Raw genomic sequence first — 24,376 nt, forward strand, 5'->3', positions numbered from 1 at the left:
GCGCGTGAATGCACGAGAACAGAGAGGCATTACCTTAATTTCCAGTTTCATCGGCAATTTGTACAATGCGGAGGTGAAAACGCGCGCTCTCGCCGATCGAGGTACGAACCCTTGACGGTACACACTGGTAATATACCAGTTAGTATTATTTTCATGATCTGAAAGCTATTGCTGGTAGAGAATCACGCATGCATTCAAACAGAGGATTATCGCGGAGGAATTGCCTCGAAACCATGAACTGCAGCTGGGGGACGGAGCTGTGGGTGAGTACAGCCCGATGCATGGATTGATGTGCATGCATCTGCGATATATGAAGCGTTTTATTACACAAAATACGTAGACGTCTCCATTAATAACCAGAATGTGCGATCAACAGCCCACCTCGCTTAGGTAAAACGCTCCATCGCCCATTTTACAGTCTCGCAAATTGTATGACTTCTTGCTAAAATAATCTTTTTATTTCCGATTTGGGCATTGTGTCTTATTCATGCACGTCCAGATGTGTTAATGCATGCAAATGCTTCGTAAAACGCGTTTCATGCAATTATTAGCAGCGCTGACTAAATACCATGGATGGAAATAATCCCAGGCGAATGCTTTTCCTTTACAACATGCCAAGAGGACGAGACGAGACGTGTGGTCATAGTGTAGCAGGTGTTCCGATCATTCCCATGCACGTCTCTTTTCTCAGACCTAATGTTGCAACAAAGTAGCAATCGAAGAAAAAAGTAACAATATTACTTAAAGTGCGCTTCCATTGTGGGCTCATGTTGTCTTTCATTATGAGTGCATGTTGTTGGAAATTGTTGCAAGATCACATATTTTAAAATATACTTACATAGATACTGTATAGCGGTGTGTGGGTTAGGATCAGATGTTTTAAAAGTTTGTTTACTAAGGCCATTTATAAAAGTATATTGAAAGTTTTAGTTAAATTACACCACGTTATATAGTAATAAACCGTGTACTATTTGAATTGTGTAGAAAAAATACTCTACCTTAAATGTAGGTTTCCATCTGTGGTTTCAAAAACCAGGTAAATGACTGCTTGATGATCAATAGCATCTGTAATGTTTGTAGCATGTGTATATATTACAGCTGGAAGGCCAACAGTGCTGAATGATAGATCTGACATACTGCCAATGTCAGCAGATAATGCAAAGTCATGAAACTATAGGATGACTGGCATTCCGAGGGTGTTTCATATCTGTCCCTTGGGCCCTCTTTTTTAAATAACACACAGTAATACCTATCAAAGCAATAAGCATAAGCAGTCTACAGTATATTTTTCTTCTAAAGTGTATATGCATGCATGCTCTGCGCCGTATTTCAGATGTGTTACATCAGATTTGGTTGTGATGCACTCTAAACTTGAGTCTTGAGAGTGTTGTGTGATTTTGTCCGGTTTGAACGTTTTTCTCTCATTTGCAGGATCAGTTTGATAATCTAGAGAAGCATACTCAGTGGGGCATTGAGTTTCTGGAACGCTACACCAAGTTTGTAAAGGAGCGGTCTGAAATTGAATTGAGCTACGCCAAGCAGATGAGGTAAGATAATGTTAAGGATTATTTGCATTTGTATAAATCACATATTGTGCTTTATGTGAGACTTGAGTTGCAAAGACTCAAAACAGTAAAACTACTATTCTAAAACAGATAGACTTTATATTCTGAGCCATTGTAAAATATTCTAAACACACACACAGACTTGTGTTTGCACATTATTTGAATACTATTTTAATGTGGCCTATTAATGTCCCTACTAGGAAAGTTATTCTTCATCTTGACTTGTCTGGGACACGTCCCCTCTTTCTTGTCATGCTAGAATGCTGTAATAACCTAGAACTGTCCCGTCTACTGTAACTAGCTGTGTAAATATATGTAGAAGTATATATATTGTAGAGCAGTTTAAGACAACAATTCATTTGAATTATTATTATTTCAAGAACATTTTTATAGCGGTTTTCACTGTTGTATATTGTTGCAAAGCAGCTTTACTCAGTAAAACATATTAATACAAATAGTACTGTCAGAAGTAGGTAAAACAAATTATAAATCACATTGATGAACTGACTTAAAATAATAGGTTATTTTATACATAATATATACTATACATAATAGTCTGTAGGTTTGTTTTAAGACATTTATTTTCAAAATGCTATAAAGCAAGTGTCAAATGTTTCACAAGGTGTATGTTAGCCATATGTACCATACGAAAATAATTCGATGTAATAGTTTCCCAAATAGAAAGATGATTGAATATACAATGTACAAGATGTACATAAAATGCAATGGCTATGTTATTATTAAAATGTTATGCTATTTTAATATTTTGTGGTGAATATTCAATTTAGAATATGGCCTTTTATCGAAGTCAAATGCTGTAATAAGACTTTAGTATACAAATGTGAATAACAATGTTATTTTATGGTGACAATATGTTAGGTCAGTGGTAACGAGCAAAATAAAACAGGTCACATGTTCGACGTGTATTACCATGGATACCGGCTCTGACCCACATTCTGTTGTCCTGCACTGATTCTGCAATATTTCTTTCTGCCTGTTTTGGAAGTTTATTAAGCAGCATTTTGCAATAGAGGTCCAGACCCTGAGGACGCTGTCTCCACCTGCTGAAACACACACATTTATAATAAACCACACAGCTGGAGCTCACAGCAGCATCGCTCAACCATTTGACAAATAGGCCTTTTACAGTTTGCATTTTCTGAAAATCCTCTCTTTGTTGCCGCTTGTCAATCAGCACATTGTTATTTTTAAGACATGTGCCAGACTGTATTTTAGTTCTCAAAAACGTGTGTTTTTTTATACAGATTCGAGCCACGGGTGGAAGATTAATTAAGTGCTAAACACATGTTAGCAGATAAGCAACATCGACGTGGACCTGTCTGGTGGAGAAATAAAATGGAGGGATGGGTTATTCTAATGAGGATTTATTTACGTCAACCCGTTTCCCGTTTATTGTTACGTATTGACGCAGGGTGCGGCCCATTTAGGTCCGATGTAGGGAAACTAGGAGACAGTAAAGCGCTTGCATTGGTGTGGTCTTGTCAAGAAAACCGCAAGATGGGGATCTGCCTAGCAACACATCAGACTCCTGGGAGCAACCGTTGGTGTGTGCGGAGAGAGAGAGAATGAGCAAAGGCTGCAGGAAAATGTGTTAAGGGGCGGAACTGTCACAATGATAATTGATTTTAAGCCATTTATAGGCTCTCTTTAAATTCATCAAGTATAATTCAACGCAGCAGTGATTTTCTCCTTTTCTGTGGGTTATTTCACGTTGTCCGGCGGCAGCTGGATTTTTCGCTCTGGTTTTGTGAGGGTCAGACTGGTGAATCGCAGGCCTTGTTCAGTGGGGTGATATGATTATTCTGATGGTGACAATATTAGCTTTTGTTAGTTCCCCATACTCTCATTGCACCGTGAGCACCATTATTCCATGTTAGTGGTCATTGACGCACGCAGTTTTATTATTCATTCAAAATACAGGAAGACAAAGAAATCTTTGAAAACTGTCAAGTGTATTTAGTTTGTCATTTCTTTTAATCACATTTTTGGTCGAATAAATGTTTTTCGTTCATAGTGTCTGTGAAATGTAAAACAAATGTCTTATATTTGTTTAAATTTTAGGAATCTGTCCAAGAAATATCAGCTGAAGAAGAACTCCAAAGAGGAAGATGAATTCAAGTGAGTAACAGAGAAGTCCTTTCAATGGTTGATTTTACTGGTTTTGCTTCAGAAACAATGTTTATACTCACTGCATGTAAACATTTATTTAATGTTTTCTGGGTCATTTTTGTCTTTCATGGTTTCTGTAGTGTTCTTTCATGGTTTTTAAAGGTGCTGTGTGTAATTTTTTTGTAGGATCTATTGACAGAAATGCAATATATTATACTGTATATAACTATGTCTTCAGAGGTGTATAAAGACCTTATATAAAGGTGTGTTATGTTTTTATTATCTTAGAATGAGCTATTTCTATCTACATACACCGCAGGTCCCCTTGCATTCGCCATGTTGTTTCTGTGAACAAACTGCTCTACACTGTAAAAAAAATCCTGTAAAAAACAGATAAAGTACTGGCAGAAAATTACCAGTACATTTTCCTTTATTTTACGGACATTTCCATTAATGCTAAAATGCAAATGAATGCAGTGCAAAATGTAAAATACAGGTAAAACAACTGTAAAAATGAACACGGAAAATTCCTTCATATTAATACAGTATATTGTGCCCTATTTTTACGGCTTTTTTTTAGAGTGTATAGAGCGCGTTTCGTAAATACGTTATCTCCTTCGGCAAAGAAGCGAAAACGTGATGACATCTTTGTCCTGTGTCAGCCGTCGTAGTGCTTCGAAAGGGAGGGGGAGGCGTGGAGTGAGCCGTTGGTTGCAGTTCGCGACCTCACCACTAGATGCCGCTGAACCTTTAAGCGATATGTTGCCGTTTAACTAGTTTGGCTGGTTTTAATTGGCCAAGACTTTTATAAACTACAAAATGATATAGAGAGCTTTTTTATTTTTTCCAAACATTTGTGTTTACCTTTTTTTAAGGAGAGCAGTTCACATGTTGCATTATTCCGATGTCTAATGTTTCCTTACTCACCTTCAGGTACACGTCATGTCGAGCTTTTCTCATGACCTTAAATGAACTGAACGACTACGCGGGTCAGCACGAGGTCATCGCTGAGAATCTGTCCTCTCAGATCATCGCAGAGTTGACTCGCTACATTCAAGAACTGAAGGCAGAACGCAAATCGGTATATATTTTTGCTTTGGGCTTTGTAGATTAAAAAAAATCTTCGGTCAAAACATTTCCTGAAGACCCCAAACATAATTCCCTCCGTTCTGACTCCCTTGACCTCTTACAAATCCATGTTAATCATCTAGAAATATGTCGTTTTGTTGATGATTTCCTGGCAGCTCTATGGAATAAAGCCAGACCCGATGTGGGTCACGTATTGAGGTCAGTGAAGTTTGAGCGGGTCACCCTCCCCTGCTCGTACCCTCTCCCATCTAAAGGTTTTGGAAGCCTGTGTCTGAGGCCGGTGGCTGGAACTAATACGACAGCGTAGGGCTGGGCGATATGGCAAAAAAGTAAACTCGATAGTTTTTTTCTATATTGATCGATAACGATATTTATTTCGATATATATTTAATTAAAAAACTGTATTAAAAGAATCTATTTTAAATACAGTTTATTAACAAAAGTTAACCTTTATCCAGTTAAAATTCAATTAAATTAATGCACTGTTGCAACACAGAGGATATTAGGCCATAAACAACATGTACCAGTTCATTCAGTCTCATTTTGACTCAATTGACTCGTTAAGTAAAGGGAGTGTTCATTCAGTACATTCAACCAATGAAAGGGCTCCGTTACTGCGTACATTCGAACGCTATTGGCTCAGCACCTGAGCACATACATAACGCTGCAATAATGTCTTGCTCGAGTAGTGGGATTCATTCAATGCATTCAGTGAACCTTAGTCTTTCAAAAAGACATCTCACATAAACTGTAGTACATTTCTTTAATCATGCAAGCATCTTACATACAAGGTTCAATACTTTAATGTGCACACAAACTCACTTCATTACATCTCTGATCTGTACAGGGCAGCGCTGGTTTGTTTCATAAGCACCAGCTCATGTTAGCAGATATGTTAACGATGGATATAAAAACGTTTGTGCTTGAGTTTCGAAGTAACTCGCTTGCAATTGCGCCTCAAGTTTGTTTTGTTTAACCGGCGATTGCGAAAAAAAATAAGACACTTGATAAACCACGTGATGACAACTCGAGGTTAGTTTCACTTTCGTTTCCGCTTCCAGTAATGTTTTCCTCCTCATGTCGAGTTTTCTTTGCCAAGTGCAGTATGAAATGGACTTTGTAATTTGACGCGCATGATAAAAGCTGCAAGCTGACGCGTTGTTGCATTTATTTCTGCTTTCTGTTAGACTGTAAGATTAATCCATATCGAGTCAAAATGCCAATAGCTTATCATCGTTTTTGAAATACATTTTATCGCGATTCGATATGATATCGTTTATCGGCACAGCCCTACGACAGCGGCGTAAAAGACGACACGAGGTCTAGCCCGGCTTCATTTGCCTCTGCTTTCCCCCGACCTCCGTTGATGCATTTTGTCGGCCTTTTGTGTCTAAATGTCACGCTGAGAGAAAGTGGTCTTTATGTATTTTTCATAAAGCGAGTTGTGCTGTGTCGTGAGTGGGCAGACACAAGCAATGGCCTGTGTCACTGATGAGAGCTACTACATCAATGATTTGTGTACCAGTGAGGAATTTTGCAGTTAATTAATATTTATTGTGCATGAATACGTCTTTGCTTCTGTTATTGAATTCTTTATGGACTGACCAGGGATTTGGATCGTGCAGTAGCACTGGAATATAATCGTTCTTACAGCTGCTGTCCCGAATGATTGTCTTGCTTTTCATTTAATCAGCTTAGTTTTTTAATTACTGTAAATGTCTTTTCAGCACACTATTTAAAAAAGCTTTCCAAAGTTCGGAGTAAGGCCCCCAAAACATACCAAAAGCACCAAGTTTCCATAGCATTTTTTAGGTGTTGGTAGTAAAAAAAGAAATGTATACTGTAGAACCCAGATCTAATATATATACTGTGTAACAAAAAATTGAAAATGATTTTCAGGTAAAAGTGATGTAATTATATAAAATAAATATACTGTAACACTGTACACTATATACTCTACATATGAACTGTAACAATGTATAGACGGTTTTAGCGGCAACAACATAAACAAATGTTATGTGGCCCAAACTTTCGCGAAGAACTGTTGAGTAGAGTTGTAGTGTTGAGTAGTTTTAAAATTGAATACAATTAATATACAATAAAATATTAATATAACGTATCATTAATATAATTAAATCTTAAATAAATTGTTATATTATAACCAAACACAGACCGGAAGTTAACTTCGGGCAAGGTGCGTGCGTCCGATGAAACCGTCTATACTGTACATATGACCAGTGGTCGAATTGTAAAAACAATTTAAGGGGGATGGTGTGGTCAAATATTTGATTTATATTATAGTAATTAAAATTAAATTATAAGTGAGATGGTGGTTTTATAGAGGAGATGCTTTTTGTAATTTTTTTTAACAAGGGGGATGTCATCCCCTCGCATCTCGCCTCAGATAGAGCCCTGCATATGACATCAAAGAGTTTAACGGAAGCTACTATACAAAGTCTGTTTTCAAATTTATCACGATAAAATCCATAACTATGTTTTTAATTAAATGTTTTATATATTAATAATTTAAAATTAAAACCTGCAAAAAAAAGATACGCCCGTAACACAATAAGTTGGACTGTGATTGCAATATTATAATGCAATGTTTTTAGTTGTTATAAATTCACTATTATTGCTTTAATATTCTTCAGGAATTTTCAGATCGTTTAATGTAGTGATGCTTGCTAAGACATTGAGCAGACATCTAACATCAACTATTAGCTAAACTTTGTCGCTTTACCGTTTGTACGACGGACACAAATGATTACTCAAAATATGTCTTGTTGAGGAGAATTTTTTTTTTTTTACTTAATATGAGGGAGGGATGTAAGCCATACCAGTATTATGAGCAGAATTATGTTATATGCATTGTTTTAATTATTGTGCTTGTCTTTCTGTCCTTAAAGCATTTTCATGATGGCCGTCGAGCGCAGCAACACATTGAAAATTCCTGGAAGCAGTTGGAATCGGTGAGTCTGTAAACTAAACAGGAAATAGTTTGAATATTCAAATCATGTTCCTGATGGCCTCTATAGTTACACTAAACCTGTGTGTGTGAGAATAACATCAATCTGAAAAAAAGTAGACATTTATTTAAAAAAACAGCTCACTGCTACTGGTTTTAATAAATTAGTAAATAGTTTTATTGTTTTTAATATTACAGCCTTTCCTGTAAAAAGCTACTTTTTCCAGTGAGTTACATGTCAAAACACTACTGTATATTGCTATATTCTTGTCAGAGTGTCTGGCACATGCAGGTTTACTGCTTTGTGAATTAAGGCAATATGTCCACATGAAATGTCTTTCTTATATGCAGCATTCAGTCGGTAAAATAATAAAAACAAAATGGCTTTGCATGGTTTTGCATACAGTACATTTATTATTATAAATGTACATGCTGCTGTCACTGTTACTGCTATGTTGTATAATTGGACTTATATTAACCTTTTCTAGTGTAAATCGATCTGTTCAAATGCTATCACCGTAATATCTTATTGATTTTGTGCTTGAGGAATTCTGCTAAATACTAGCGCCAATGCTGAGGCCGTTTAAATAAAATAAAATATGCATGTTGTCAAGAACAACCTCAATTTGAGGTTAATTCCTCTGTGTCTCTTTCAGAGTAAGAGAAGATTCGAACGGGACTGTAAAGAAGCGGATCGGGCTCAGCATTACTTCGACAAGATGGATGCCGACATTAACGTGACTAAGGCGGATGTGGAGAAGGTATGAAGCTTGTGTGTGTGTGTGTGTGAGGAGAGAGAGACTGCTGCTGTCACACCCCTCATTCTCCATCACTGCTGTCATTCTGCTGTGAGTCTGTGTGGACACTGAGGATTCCCTCTGTTGAGAGAGAGGAGGGGGTGTTGGACACTCTTTTCATTCTTGTCAGCTCTCTGCACTGCAGAAAATACTCGCTCAGTTCACAGGGAGGTTGGATTCGAGATGCACTATGTACAGTATATATCGGTATATGCACAACATGTTTTTTTATTAGGCCCATATTAGAGAGAGATAGCCATGAAGCTTTTTCATTGCAAAAACAAACCAAATGATTTCTAATAGATTTGTGAGGCAGGTTACTACAACTGTAGTAATCTTTTCTTTGAAGCGATTGAAGCTGATAATTTCAATGTTAAATCCACAATCATTTTGCCGGCAATTTTAAAGGAACAGTTCACCAAAAAATGAAACATTTTGTCTTCATTTACTCACCCTCAAGTTGTTCCTAATCTGTATACATTTCTTTGTTCTGATGAACACAGAGAAAGATATTTGGAAGAATGTTTGTAACCAAACGGTTCTTGACCACCATTGACTACCATAGTAGGAAAAATTGCTTTATACATTTCTTTGCTCTGTTGAACCTAAAAGAAGATATTTTGAAGAATGTAGGAAAGCAAACAGTTCTAGGGCCATTGTCATTTTTCCTGCTATGGTAGTCAATGGTGGCCATAACTGTTTGGTTTATAACATTCTTCAAAATATCTTTGTCTTTGTACATCAGAAAAAAATACATTTACACAGGTTTAAAACAACTCGAGGGTGAGTAAATGAAGACAGAATTTTTATTTTGGGGTGAACTGTCCCTTTAAACTAACAACATGCTCACAACTTTGTACTTGACTTCTTACTCTGAACATTTTGGCATTACTTGGCAATAATAGCAGTTTGGTTAGAAGGCCCTTTTAATATACGGTTATTTCAACGATAAGAAACAAAAACATTTAACAGCAATGATAAGGTATCTGTTTGTAATCTGTTATGAATATAAGTCCAAGCGAAAAGCATTGTAATGTGCTTTTGCAGATGCCCATGTGTAGATGTTTTCTGAAGTACCTGCTGTTATCAGTACTGTGACATTAATTCACTGTGTCTTTGTTTTTTAACATGTCTTAAAGCGGTGTTCTCTCAAGGTAGGTTTAAACCAAGAGTCGTCTGTGTCGGTGGGCCGTTTGTTCGGTGTATAACCATATCAACGAGAGTGTTTGTCGTAATTTTGTTTTCGTCTTTAGCTTTTGTTACGTTTCCGTCTTTGCTTGCAGCGTACCTCTGAATCTTTCCTGTAGTCACCTCGTACAAATGTACAGAATGAGACGTTTTGAGGAATGTTATGGAAAATACTTTTTAGGGTTAAAGTGAAGACTAAATCAAAAGTGATTCTGCACAGTTTAACGTCAACCACGTGAGATATTGAGTCTGCGCACACTGTGTGGTTTATGTTCATTGCATTATATAAGAAAATATCAAGCCAAGTGGCACACTGCATTAAAAAATATGTGATGTTTCTTAGTATTTTTGTCTTGTTTTTCATTTTAAAAATCTAAAAGCATAAACCTAATTACCTTTTGTTGAATTTATGCAATGTTAAAAACATTGGCCAGCTGGGTAAGAAAATGCTTGAACCTAATCGTATTCTCTGTAAACAAGTCTTAAAACCTGAAGTAAATATGACTTCTCTTATTTTAAGGATGGTTAGATATTGTCACAGAACAACAAGTGCATGTTATTTTGTATTATTATTTTTAAATATACAGTAAATTAGATACCATAAACATACATTTTCAAGTTTAATAAGCACAGAAATATTTGTTAGTTTCTAAATGATAAAACAATCGATATACAAATACAAACGTATTTGGACACTTTCTGGTTGTCAAACATGAACAGAACATGTTAATGGTTAATGCGATGTGAACTTTGTAAGGACAACCATGTGAACTTCATACATTCACCAAATATTACCCAGGACCGAAAAAGTGCTGCTAGTTTTGGGATCTAGAATCATTTGCTTACAGGAGCCAGTGGTTTGATATTTTGTTATCTTATGCAATGACATTCATGCATTAAGTGCGACTTTAAGTGTCGAAATACATTTTAGAGCAGCTGTATGTGTTTAGTAAGAAAGCATGATGAATGGATGTCTGTGGTGTACACCAGTAAAACAATCATTATTCATGTCATTATTCATGTTAACATCTTTGGTACAAGTTGGAACATTCATTGTTATTATCGTGTGTGTACAGTATGTGTATTTGTCTTCTCACATGATGTTGTTGGAACCATTATGTTCTCATTGTCCTCATCTGTCTTTCAGTATTTCACTGATCTCACAAAATATTTTAGCTTACAGGCTATCTTCTGCATCAGCGGAATGCTTTTATTAAGTAGGGTATGTTATAATATTATGTAAATGTTGTCCGAGATCTGACTTTGAACCAGTTTACCATCAACCATTTCTTACCTTTATTCATCATTGTTACACAGGCTCATCTTCTGAATAACATGCTACCATAATAATAGTATTTCCGAAGTGTAACGTGTTTAATTTTCAATATGCAGAAAATGCCCATATTACCTGCGCTTTTCAAAATATGAAACTTTGTGAAATACCGTATCCACAATGCAGTGTGTATTGTGGATTGTAACTTTCCATTTCCATTGTTATGAATGAAACACAAAATTGGATAAAAATATGAACTGTTATTTCAAAGATTATAACTGATTTGACACAATAAATAAACACATAACAACAACTACTTTTTTAAATATTTACAATTTGCATTCTGTTTGGCATTTTTAGTCTGTGCACGTTGCGTTCTTTTTACCATATTATTATAGCAAAAGTTTCTGAATAACATTCCGTAATAGTGTCGAGTTTGCTTTGAAATATGACTTTGTTATTGAATGGAGTGGTGCAGAGATGACATATTTTTGTATGCAAAACCCGGAAGCGAGTTAGCATTTTAGCACATCCAGTTCCACCGCCCCAAAGTCTATTGTTTTTTTTATGTTTTTTTGCTTCAATGCCTAAAATAAGGTCTGTGGTTAGCAAAATCTCCAAATATTTTCACGTTTTAATCTATGACATAAAACACGCTAGTTATAACCTGCTCGTGGTTGCTAACAAGTTGCTAAATGCGACATCATACTTTGGCGGGGACATTACAAATAATGTAACATGAATACACAAAACTCTTAAAATCTAAAAATGTGGATGGGGATTCATTCACGGCGTAATTACTAATCAGGGAACACATTTTTAATAAAATTTGAAAAAGTTGTCGGAGGCTTGGTGGTGGTGACGTTGATATTGAGCGACTGAAGTGTAGTCTGTTTGTAGCATCATGTTAGCTTTTTAATTCTGCCGATTATATTTATGCTTCAAAAATAGCAAATATTGTGTTCATTTGTAAATATTATGACGTATAATATAAACACCTTTGTTTACTACAGAGCTTATTTTTTGCGATCTTCCAAAAGTGTTTTGGACATTCGAGCGGGTTGAACTACAACAATACATCATCTCTGCACCGCTCTACATGCAGTAACCTTTTCCTCTACATTCAAACCAAAACAAATACTAGCGCCCCCATGTGGCAGTTCAACCGACAGCTCTGCCAATGCACAATGTACAATTTTTGCTATCAAATGGCAAACATTATGTAAATATTGTCTACAAAAGTAAATGAATTGATCATCTTCACGCGTCAGCCCTTCAATTTCTAAGTGCTGAATGAATTCCTGATAATCAACGTTCTTTTACGCAACACATCATATGACTGTATTTATGTGTGAATCGTGACGTTTGCGTTGTGTGTTCACTCTCGCACAGAGCCTTTGGTTAAGTATGTAGATTGCTGGTTGTGTTGATCTGGAGTTGACGCCACAGCACAATTGTATTGTATCTTTATGTAATCTTTTAATTGACTCTCAGCGTTCGTTTGTTTGTGTCATATTAGGAAAGCTATCGTTTTATTCGTTCTCGAAGAAAATCTTCACGTCTTTCTCTTTGTCTCTCTTGCTTTCTGTCTTTCTAGGCGAAACAGCAAGCTCAGATGAGGCATCAGATAGCCGAGGACAGTAAAAATGAGTACCTGACCTACCTGCAGAAGTTCAACAAAGATCAGCATGAGCATTACTACACTCTCATCCCACACATCTTTCAGGTAAACGTCTTTTTCACATTTACTGGAATTACCAATAATTTGCAGTGATTTATGTTCGATACGCATCAACAAACAGTATAAAGAATTTTGCTTCTACTGTATTTTCAGTTTTGGTTATTATGCAATATTGCACGTTTTCTCTTTCCAGAGGATACAGGAGATGGAGGAGCGGCGAGTGGGCCGGGTGAGAGAGAGCATGCGTGTGTACTGTGAGGTCGAGCGGAAAGTCTTGCCCATCGTCAGCAAGTGTCTGGACGGCATGACCACAGCTGCTGAATCTATCGAGCCTAAAATGGTAGGTAGTGTTTAACAGATTATAAATGCTCCGTCTACTGAGCAAACGGTTTTATGTTATTGGAAATATTCAAGTTAAAGGGATAATTCGCCCCAAAATAAAAATTTTGTCATCGTTTATTCATCCTCATATTATTTTAACCTGTATATGACTCCTTCTTCTGTGAAACACAAAAGAAGATATTTTGAGAAATGGCCGATGTTGTTTGGTTACCCACATTCTTCAAAATATCTTCTTTTGTGTTCTGCAGAAGAAAGAAAGTCATACAGGTTCGGAATGACATGAGGGTGAATAAAACTTTGTGGGTGAGCTATCCCTTTAAGTGGATGCAAAGTCAAACCCTCTATATCTGCAATAAACTGAAGCTATCCATTAAAAATACTTTGAAAAAATCATATTTGTTTTCGAAACACGAAAGTTTCCACTTTTGTGTTTTGAAATGACACATATGAATAATACAATATATTGCATGCAAAATGCCGTCTCGATCGCTGCTATTGAGCAGTGATCAGTGTAGAGCATCATCACACAGGTTAAGATAAATCATTTACAGATGCAGGGGATTGTTGGCAGCGAACGGGCTGACGTGTTCGTCCTTTGCCTGCTAAATCCTGTTTTCAGCGTTCACATGGACCAGCGCTATGCGGTCCAGATGTGACAGATGGGGAGTCTGATTTCCACACCAGCGCTAATTGACTCGTACGAGCTGCGTCTCGCTGCAGATTTAGAGTGGCTTAGCAACAAAATCTTAAGCCTTTCTGTGGCTTTTGGGCCACGAGCGTGTGGCTGTTTAAGAGAGTGTGCCGCCCATATGAGCAGCCGTACATAAAAAAAACAATAGAGAATATTCTTTGTTCATCGTGGTTATGGATGCCATAAACGTGCCAGATTTACAGTAGTCCTATTTCTATGGTAATTGTGCATCTTAGGCGATAGTATATGCCGTAGAGTAATACAGGAACCATTCTTTGTGTGTGAGTGAACGGACAATTGACTTTTTGACTATTTATAATCTCAGGACAGCAAACAAGTGGTTGAGTCGTATAAATCGGGCTTCGAGCCGCCGGGCGATGTGGAGTTCGATGACTACAGCGTGTCTATGAAGAGGGCGGTGTCAGAATCGAGCTTCTTAAACGCTCGAGGAGAGAACAGACGCCGGAGCAAGAGCAGACTGTGGCCTTTACTCAAGAGGAACAAGGTAAAACACCACCACCAGGAGAAGTTTTGATTAAATGCATTTAACAATTTAGCATGAAACTATTTTAAAGGGACAGTTCACCCAAAAATGAAAATTCTGTCGTCATTTACTCACCTTCGAGCTGTTCCAAATCTGTATAAATTTCTTTGTTCTGATGAACACAGAGAAAGATATTTGGGGAGCACCATTGGGAACATTTGGAACAACTTGAGGAAACGAAGACAGAATTTTCATTTTTGGGTGAACTGTTCCTTTAATAGGATTTTTGGTTTGGTCACACTGTTTTATAGCTGAACATTGGCTTTGTTCTTGAATGTTTTTCTCTCTTCATCTCCTCTCTTCCTCCATTCCATTTCTCAATGTGGCTCCATCACACCCTCATCTGTAGCTTATGTCTTTGTTAGCATCACCCCGTCAGCCCCCTCCCCCTCCTCCCACCTCCCCGTCCCCCGAGGGCCTTCCGAACGGCCCCCAGTCCCCTCAGCAGCCCAAGGAGCCACTGAGCCAACGCCTCAACGACTTCATGAGCACCAAACACAAAATGCACTGCCTGCGGAGCCTGAAGCGCGGGGTGAGTTCACAATCCTCCGTGTCACCTGTGTGTCTTTCCTACGGGTCGTTCTGATTGGACGACTCTGAAAACGAAAGCATCAACTCGGTTTGATTAAAAAGTCGCAAATTGTGCATTCGGGTTCTTGTGAAGGTGTTTGTCTTTTATTCACGCTTTTTGTCAGCGTCATCTTAAACATGTTTGTCTTAACAGCATCATAAATCTTTTCTTGTGTATTAACTGTGCTTTCTAACACATTTTTCTTGTCTTAACGTTCACAGCTTTCTCTAAAGCTGGTAAGTTTAATTTACTATTAAAATGTGCTATAAAAATCCTCAAAATACTGAAAACTTGTTGTAAAGCTGATCAAAAAAGAATACATAGTCTCACAATCTCTCAGCAGAGACTTTTGTTTATTTGAATCTTTAGCCTATGCAGACGGACAACACACTGTTAAAACTTTGTGCCACGAATGCTGTGTTTTTAAGACGGCGCGTCAAGTTTGAAGTATTTCAGCATTGAAAATGCATTTATCTGCTGTTTTTTAACACACTTTTTCAGTATAAACAATTGCAGTACATTAATGTCTTCAATTGAAAGCCCTGTTCTCATTGCAGTATTTGATTTAATGCGGTTCATTATTGTCTACAGGGAACAGGCCAAGAGGACTACAGTCATCTCCCACCCGAACAGAGAAGAAAAAAACTTCAGGCCAAACTCAATGACATCAACAAGGACATCCAGAAAGAGATGGATCAGAGGTAAATCAATCCGTAGCTGCTGTGCTGGCAGTAGCATCAATCTTTCTGCCAAATATCAATGCACCTGACTGTACACGAATGCACTTTTTTTCTTTGTTTATACTGTTCTTGGCTTCAGTTATTGTCTTATTACAGCAAATTGTTTAATAAATGTCTTATTAAAGGGATACGTTCACTAAAAAATATGAAATTCTGTCATCATTTATTTGCCTTTATGTCGTTCATTGCTTGTATGTGACTTTCTTATGTGGAGCACAAAATAAGATAAGAATACTATTTTGAGAAATTGTCCATACAGTGGAAGTAAATGGGGTCAACCAACATTTTTTGAAATATCTATTTGTGTTCTGCAGAAGAAAGTCACGCAGGTTTGCAATGACATGAGGTCGAGCAGACAGTGAAAGAATTTTAATTTTGGGTGAACTATCCCGTTAAAGAAGTTTACATCACGTCTTAACCAGACGCAATGCCACAAAAGTGTCAGGCGGCTCTTTTTCACCCGAAGAGTTATATTTCTGTGTCATGCTGGGTAACCACGTAACACCCTAGCAACCGCTTGGAACATCTTGGTAACCACCTTTTCCCTTCAGGCCTCAAATACACAAATGAAACAGGGTCTATGTTACAAGATTTCTGATCTTGTGTGCATCTCTCTTCTTGTGCTTGCTGCAGGGATGCTTTGACTAAAATGAAAGATGTTTACATTAAGAATCCTCACTTAGGGGATCCAGACAGTATAGATCCACGGTTAGAGGAGATCACGCACAGCTTGGAAAAGTTGCAGCTTGAAGGGCAGAAATTTGAGGTAATCTGTCTGCTTACCACCGTTTCAGTTTTTTCATGATAAGATTTCAGAAGATTCGTAATGTTTTGAGTGTTTTCTTTTGAAATATGAATATATGCATCAATGTTTAATGTAAGATGGTGTAGAATATTTAGTAGTTTTATCTCAAGGCCTCTGATGAGACTGTTTAGAGTAAATGAGTATGTTGTTTGTGTGTTCTCAGGGCTGGCTGACGGAAGTGGAGAGAAAGTTACTTGAAAAGGGATCCGAGCCTCAGAGACAGAGCGGACATTTTGACTCGCAGGGCAACACGCCTCTTACCAACAACTACGGTCAAAACCGTGAGAGGTACTTCAGTCCCTAGACAGCAGGGCCACAGAAGATGATGTAATAAATAAGATTAGGTTAAATGATTGACACTGTCATATCATATGAAAAGGTTTATTGTATTATGAAAATATGATGTACTTATGTCTCTTTTGAGTAAAGCGTCTACAAATCCCAAACAAGCGAATACTGTATTTACAGCCGCGGAAAAAATGAAGAGACCATTCTAAATTTTAATTGAATTAGCATTTCTAGATGTATTGTGGGCATTCGTCCAGTGTCTGTAACATAAAGTCATCCAACAGCAATGTGAAAGACTGACTAACATGACAAGACACATGAAAACTGTGATAAAAATGAAACAAGGTTATCACATAAAAAATTATTTAATACATGTACAAATATTACTGTTGTATTGCTTAAAAGTGATTATACCACGGGGCTGTTGAATGCTTCATTCTGATTGGCTGACGAACGTTCGACGGGTGTGCATTATTTTTCAGTTAAACGCACACCTATGAAGGTGTTCCAGGTCTGCTGACCGCATTACAGTCCCATATCACTTCGCCAAGTTTAGCCTACTGTCCACCAGTGAATATGTATTTAACAACAGACACAGTGACAGGCAAATTCCATTGTCTGAGAAGAAATAACTATTAATATTTATGGACAGCATGAACATTTGAACAACAATGGCGAGAGCACTGTACAGGACTGTTCAGACGAAAAACTAAAGCATATATCAAAGGTAAAGGCAAACTACATGACACAATCAGCGGGTTAAAGATAAAACACGAAGCACAAAAATAACAACAACAACATGTTAAATTCGTCTGTGGAATGGGTAAACGGGACTTAAAACACACAGCAGGAAGCTTTCTATGCCACTGAGAGAACCGCAGCTGGCGCAGAAACCTCCATGTCACTTTTTTCTCTTAATACTTTTCTTATACGACAGGGGTGTTAAATACGACGAAAACAAATCAAATATAGATACTTGTCTTTTCACTCTCAGTGAAGCAAACGCGTGTGCATGTGCGCTGTCTGTCTTCCTCTCGCTCTCGGAAAACTGCATATGCAGCTCAAGCAACGCCTTCAGATGAGATGCGTAAGAAATTAGTGCTACCAGCAAGTGCATTCCGGGACAAATACCATACAAATGTCTTGAGATAAAACATCGTAACAACGTCTTGTGGTATCGGAACAACGTCTTGTGGTGTTGTGACCGTGGTATAAGCGGAATAATTGACTCCGGTCCGTTCAATTATCGAAAGTTAATGCACACCCGAGGTGTAACGGCCACTCCGCTTCGCGTCGTGGCCGCATTACCACCTCGGGGTGTGCATTAACTTTCGATAATTGAACGGCCCGTCGTCAATTATTCCTTACATATGAACTTGTTTTCTTCGCAGTATTTGAGGCCTGAATAAATACAGAGCATCTTTTCTGTTATTTGACCTGTTTCTCCAGTTTTCCTTTTCTGCAAATCAATGCACATAGAAACAATATTTCGTAGAAATATTGTTAGCCGTTCACAGAATGAAACAAAAACGATCATTGTCACACTATAAAACGTAAATTCAGAAAAACTGAAAATAATTTTGAAAAGGTCTCTTCATGTTTTCGCCAGCTGAATGTTTTGACCATCGTTCTGAATTCGATCATTCGATGATAAAAACACAATTTTCTCAGCTTTTTTGTTGTTTTCTTTATGAAACATATCAACATTCAAATAAAAAATGAAGCAATGAAAACATATTTTTTGGTCGTTTATTTAAAAGCAGAGGTTCTTTTATTAAACGTTTGCGTAATCATACAACAATGTATTCTGAGGAAAGTTTTGTGAAAATGATCAAAAAATACTGGTGCTGACTGGCAACTTGCTGGCAGGGAAACCTTATACTGATAGTCCCTTAACCATCTTGTGTGTAATAGCCAAAATTCGGACAATAAATGTAGAATCTGACTGTAACGTCAAAGGTAATTTGGTCTGTTTTACGTATTGCATGTCTTCTGTACATAGTCCGGATGGCAGCTACACGGAAGACCACAGCGCCGAGACCGGCATGCAGTTCAAATCCCGCAGCACTGAGTTTGACGAAGAGTTTGATGATGAGGAACCTTTACCCACCATTGGAACCTGCAAGGCGCTTTATCCATTTGAAGGTAAAAGCACGAGCCAGATAATCTCTCTAAGGCCTAAAAGGCGGTTTCTGGGCTTCTGGATAATGTCGCTCGCCGTCTCTGTTTGTGTCTGTAGGCCAGAACGAGGGCACCATATCCATGGCCGAGGGAGAGATGCTGTACGTGATCGAGGAGGACAAGGGTGACGGCTGGACTCGTGTGCGCAGAAACGAGGACGAGGAAGGATACGTGCCCACATCCTACATCAAACTCTTTTTGGACGCCGGTGCCAAAGGTGCTATGACATACATATAATCCCACGTCACAGTGCTTTTACTGTACATACAGTACAGCAGACGAGACCGTGACATGTCATCGTACTCATTGAAAAGAGGAAGCAGACCACTTCCTGTTTTTATACCACGTAGCATATTGCACACTTCTGGTCTGTATTTATATTTTGAATGATTTCGCCCTCAGATATGTTTTGGATTCATACGGGCATATTAGGCAATAAAGACACAGCTGCTGTGTCATTTTGATATCAGATGGAAATGGCTGGTTTACCAACATATCACGTTGATATGTAACATCACGCGAACATATTTAGCATATCCGTTTACTTCTGCAAGTAAACTTCTGTTGGTTTATTCATATTTCTTTTTTACGTTATACAAGATGTTTTAAGACCTAAATAATAATGTCATGACAGAGAAAGCAATGACTTTGAAACTCTGGCAATAAGAAATATTTCCTGCCCTGCGACGTGGCCTCAAAACTACACATTAGTTCGTTTTTAACTGTCATTTTTTTTAAGACACTAACAGAATTTTTTGCATGAGAGATGACTAGAATAATAATTTCTCAGGTACATTTACTTTACCGTAAACGCTCGTACCTCATGAATATCTGGGATTTTCTTTCCCCCACAGCGAATCGCCTCCGGGTTGAAGGCGTATCAGTAAAGACAAACTGTAAAAATGATTGCATGTATCTATGAGACTTTCTCTAGCTTTGCAGTGACCGCTGTACAAACATCAAGTTTTGAAGTCAAAAATACAGTTATGAGCCTCTCTGTGTAGTTACGCAATGAAATAAAGTGCTTGCATGTTATTCGTACATTGACCAGCATGAAACACTAACAGAACATGAAGTTCTGTGTCTAAATAGAGATTTCTAGGACAGAAAATCACATTGCAGTGTTTGATAGGAATACATGCATGCTTGAAAAACAGTCAGGCTTTTACTCGCTGTATCATTTTTTGTTCATGAGCTTTATCTGCAGCTGTGACATACGCATCAGTTGCTTAATAGTGCTGCGAGTTAAATACAAAGAGTTTTGTATAGTTTTTATGGTCCCTGTCTTTAATTCCCACGAGCGTTGTGGGTTTATTCTCTCTTCAGTGCTTTTACTGAACGTTTTTAACCCATACTGTACTTTCATTGTCTGTGAATCTGGTCTGTTATCAACGAATGTCATAGAATTCAAGTCAAATGCAACCCGTCTAACACGTCTTGTGTGATGTTTTCTTTCTGTTTTTTTCTTTGCTTTTCGTTTCTGTTTTCTTTCTTGCAGATCCCTAAAAGTGTTTGGCTGGCACAGGAGTGGCAGGGCAAGCGTCCTTGCGTCAAACATCTTCCTCTTGTTACTGTAGTCAGAGAAATGGCTTATGGGGGACGGGAGATTCCCATTTTAACACGAACCCTCTCCTCCGCCGAAAAAACGAATCCTGACTTTTTCATGCCTAGCGTGCTGATTATTTGCAAACGCTTGCTTCTCGTATGGACCTAGAATATTTAGCCTCGTGCCGTGGCCGCTTGCTGTCGGACCAGAGCCCTTAGGTTTGTGCGCAGAGGTACAGATCAAGTGCCATGTACATGTTTTGTTGTTGCCTGGCTTTGCTTCGGAGCCCCGAGGAGTTTCCTCGTGAAGACTTTAGGTTTCATAAATATTCGTCAGTGCGGACTGTTCAGTTCTGTGAAATCCTAAAGCTTTGGAAATGTGGGGGACTCGTTTGATACGCATTAGGCTCGCTTTACTTTGTTCAGTTAATGGAGCGCTTGCAAGGCAGTGATGTTCTGAAATTTTAGAAGACATCATCATCTTCGCAGTCATAAAGACTTCCTGATCCGTGCGGTTTTTCCCCCTGCGTACAAAAAGTACGTCATCAACCAGGAGGTCTTTTTTATAGCAAAAAGCCAAAATTGTGGGCTTTTTTTAATATAATCAATCAGACACCTTGGCAACCCCATAGTAACACCCTAGCATCATGGCGGTGACTTCTGAATGATGCGTTTCTATTAAAAGTCATTTTTGTCAACTTTTAGGAGTACACTGACATACGTAGATGTCCCAAAAACTATAAAAGTCTGTTTTTTATTTTATTTATGCAGACCAACCGTTCAGAATTCAAAATAAAACGCAACAATGATATCGATGGTATTTTTTGCGTAATTATTTTTCTCCCTGTATACTGTATATATATATATATATACTTTCAACACTGCTTTTCCTGCCTCGCAAGCACTGGTTTCTCCATCAGGAAATGTAAATGTAGTTGTAGTATTCTAATGAATGCATATATTCCCCCGTCATCTGGTGTGAGTGTTCTGTGAGGTGCTGTTGTAGATGAATAGTTCTTCATGGCAGGTGAAGCGGTAAGCATCTTCTCTCACTCTTTCCTCCCGGGGAAGAAAGAACTGTCACCTCGCTCGCTCGCTCGCTCACTCATACACACTTTCTTTCTGCGATGTGTGCACACGCCACAGCCGCACCCTACACTCTCACGCCTTCTCTTCTGTTGTCTCACTTTCTGTTCTAGACTTTCTCAGACGTATTCTCTATTTCTGCTCTCGCATCTTTCCTGTTTTACCACGGCTCTATTCAGATGGGACTAGCTTTCATGTTTAAATTCACATTTTACAGACTTTTTAATCATGTCTGTGGCCAGTAACTCGGATCTCAGTAGGGAATGCCTGTGATTGCAGTATATATTCTATACCTTTTTTTATTCTTTGTATTGACTTTTATCAAATACTGTAAATATAGGTCAATTTGGCATTATAGTGGCATCGTTCATGCATCAGAAATGAATCCTGTTTGAATAGTGCATATTTCCTTTCTATATTTTTTCGGTCTTTTCTTTGACTTTTATTCTCTTTTCCTCTCTATCAACTGGTTTCTTCATTTCTTTCTTTCTCCCTTTCACTTTTTTTCTTTCTCCAACACCTGACTTCTGTGTCCCTTTATTTTCTTTTTCTCTCCAGCAACTGGTCTCTCTTTTTCTTTGCCTTTTATTCTTTCTCCATAAGGTTTTTGTTTTTTTAACTTTTATTTTTTCTCCCCATTTTATTCTTTCTCTATCAACTGACTTCTCTTGCTTTTTATTCCTTTTATTCTCTCTGCAACTTGTTTCTCTCTGTCGCTTTTATTCTCTTTCTCTTTGCAACAACTGGTTTCTTTTTTCTTTCTTTCCTTTTTTCTCTCTATTTTTCATCTCTCTCTCATCTCAGTGGATGTGGCTGTGTGTGGTGTAGCTGTAGTGGTGCAGTGATTCAGTAGATGTTGATGGTGGTCCTCAGCTGGTGCTGTGTTTCGACGCATGCATGCTTGCCCTGTCTCTTTGTGTGTGTGCCAGTCTTAGGGGGTCCAGTTCTCTCCATAAAGTTCAAGCTCTCGACTTCTGACGGTTGAACTTAAGCTTTGGAAACTGTGTTTGTGCCTGTTTTTATTTCATTCTACTGTATCTTGAGTGTTTATTATTTTGATTTTGATTTTTTGAAAGATCTGCATGATCACTCGTCTACACCCCCTCGAGTTATTTTGAAGTGTTTACACTGTTTTCTTCTTTTGAGATTTTCTGAATGATTAATGTGCAAGAGTCCAAAATTAAAATATGCTGGCAAGTAATTTTATTAGAAGTAAAACCCCAATTAAGTTAAGAATGATAATATGACATTAATATCAATGACACAAGCAATTCTATTTAAAGACAAAATGCTCTTCTAATTGATCAGTTACTGTTTTGATTCTATCTGTCTTATAACTTTTGCATCTACAAGATGTAAGAAATGAAAATATGAATAAAATGTAGGGCTGTCGAACGATTAATCACGATTAATCGCATCCAGAATAAAAGTTTGTGTTTCCATAATATATGTCTGTGTACTGTGCATATTGGGGGTTTTTTTTGTTGTAAAAACATACACATACATGCATATATTTAAGAAAACTATAAAATATAAACATTTATATATAATTTGAATGATTGGTAAATAGAAATAAATGTAGGTAAATAGAAATAAATATGTACAAATGTATGTGTTTATAAATAAAAAGTTAATATGCGCAGGACACAGACATATATTATGGAAACACGAAATTTTATTCTGGATTAATCGCAAGTAATAATTTGACAGCCCTAATAAAATGACATCAATGTCTGCATAAGACGAATAGCTTTTATGATGGTATGTGCAACACAATGACCTGTGTCATGTACAATGAGAATAAAAGAGCAAAATAATTCTATTGTCATGGCGACAAAATGTTTTTCTTTTTCGTATCATCACCAGTACGAAATCTTTATTTTTACCCGTACCCTATTTTACATTTCTGGTAAATGTAGTCATTTCACTCATAACCAAATGTTAATTTTGGACCCTGTTGATATCATTCCGATTTCATTTTTGGTGTTAAACACAAGTATTTACCTCATTCCAGATAGATTTGAGCTGCTCTTTAATAATAGGTTCTGAATGTGACTAATATTGTCTTATCATTTCTAAAGAAACACTGCTGCAGAGCTGACATGTGTGTTTTTCTGTATATTGTGCTTTGAATTTGCTGGATTTCTTCCTTGAAAGACCTCATAAACATAAAACTGCCAAAATGAACTGCGAAAGGCTTTTATTTGTATTTTTTTTAGCATTTTTTGCAAATGCTAACCAGTATATAAACTTTTGAGTTGTCGAATCATTCATATTGTAAAAGACAAAGTTGTATGTCTGCCAAACTGGGCAGTTTTTATGTAGAAGTTTAACAAATTAAAGGTCGTTTTAAACCATCCTTGTCTTAGTTATATTTTATTTCATTGTTATTCTCTGATTTGAAAATGTTGTATTAGACGAGAGCTGACACGGTACAAAAATAGTTTATCGTAGAAAAGATAAATGTCCATAAATCTTAATAATTATATTATATTGTGACTGTTTTAATATAATAAAAAAGTGTTAATTATTAAAGTATGAATCTCGTCAGCACAAACGTCGTTTGAACAAGTAAACATGTATTTTATTTAGTTTGTGTTGTATTTTTTAGGGTTGTGACTAGGGCTGCAGCTATCGATTCTTTTACTAATCGAGTATTCTACTGATTTTCCATCGATTAATCGGGTATTCGGATAATACGTACTTTTTCTTTATTAAAAAGCAATACTAAATATACAAGAGAAAATAAGACAGGTCTCTTAAAATGAGTAAAACAACTAATTTGTTTCCTTTTTAGAACAATTAGTTTTTATTGCTGAAATAGCATACATTAATATCTGTGAAAACTAAACTCATTTAGTACATTCCATTGCCATATTAAATTCAAAATGCAAT

The 24,376-nt window shown here is 37.3% G+C and overlaps 1 protein-coding gene across 4 annotated transcripts; it reads left to right on the forward strand.

The window, feature by feature from the left end:
- Positions 1-6: 6 nt before the first annotated feature.
- On the forward strand, positions 7-23,833 carry fnbp1a (formin binding protein 1a). Of its 4 annotated transcripts, XM_057356406.1 has the most exons (18): positions 10-263; positions 1,432-1,547; positions 3,648-3,704; positions 4,629-4,776; positions 7,691-7,753; positions 8,406-8,510; positions 9,686-9,700; positions 12,605-12,733; positions 12,882-13,028; positions 14,047-14,226; positions 14,615-14,797; positions 15,058-15,072; positions 15,428-15,537; positions 16,210-16,342; positions 16,545-16,669; positions 18,672-18,814; positions 18,909-19,067; positions 20,349-23,833. In XM_057356406.1, the coding sequence occupies exons 1-18, from the start codon at positions 189-191 to the stop codon at positions 20,354-20,356; spliced, it is 1,911 nt and encodes a 636-aa protein (XP_057212389.1). In that variant the 5' UTR covers positions 10-188; the 3' UTR covers positions 20,357-23,833. The 4 variants fall into 4 exon arrangements, with proteins under 4 accessions (XP_057212390.1, XP_057212388.1, XP_057212389.1 ...); XM_057356405.1 differs by lacking the exon at positions 20,349-23,833 and having other exon boundaries at positions 9-263; positions 18,909-20,340; XM_057356407.1 differs by lacking the exons at positions 9,686-9,700; positions 20,349-23,833 and having other exon boundaries at positions 7-263; positions 18,909-20,340.
- Positions 23,834-24,376: the final 543 nt, after the last annotated feature.

Source organism: Triplophysa rosa, linkage group LG17 (assembly GCF_024868665.1).
Source record: "Triplophysa rosa linkage group LG17, Trosa_1v2, whole genome shotgun sequence".
Taxonomy (NCBI): domain Eukaryota; kingdom Metazoa; phylum Chordata; class Actinopteri; order Cypriniformes; family Nemacheilidae; genus Triplophysa; species Triplophysa rosa.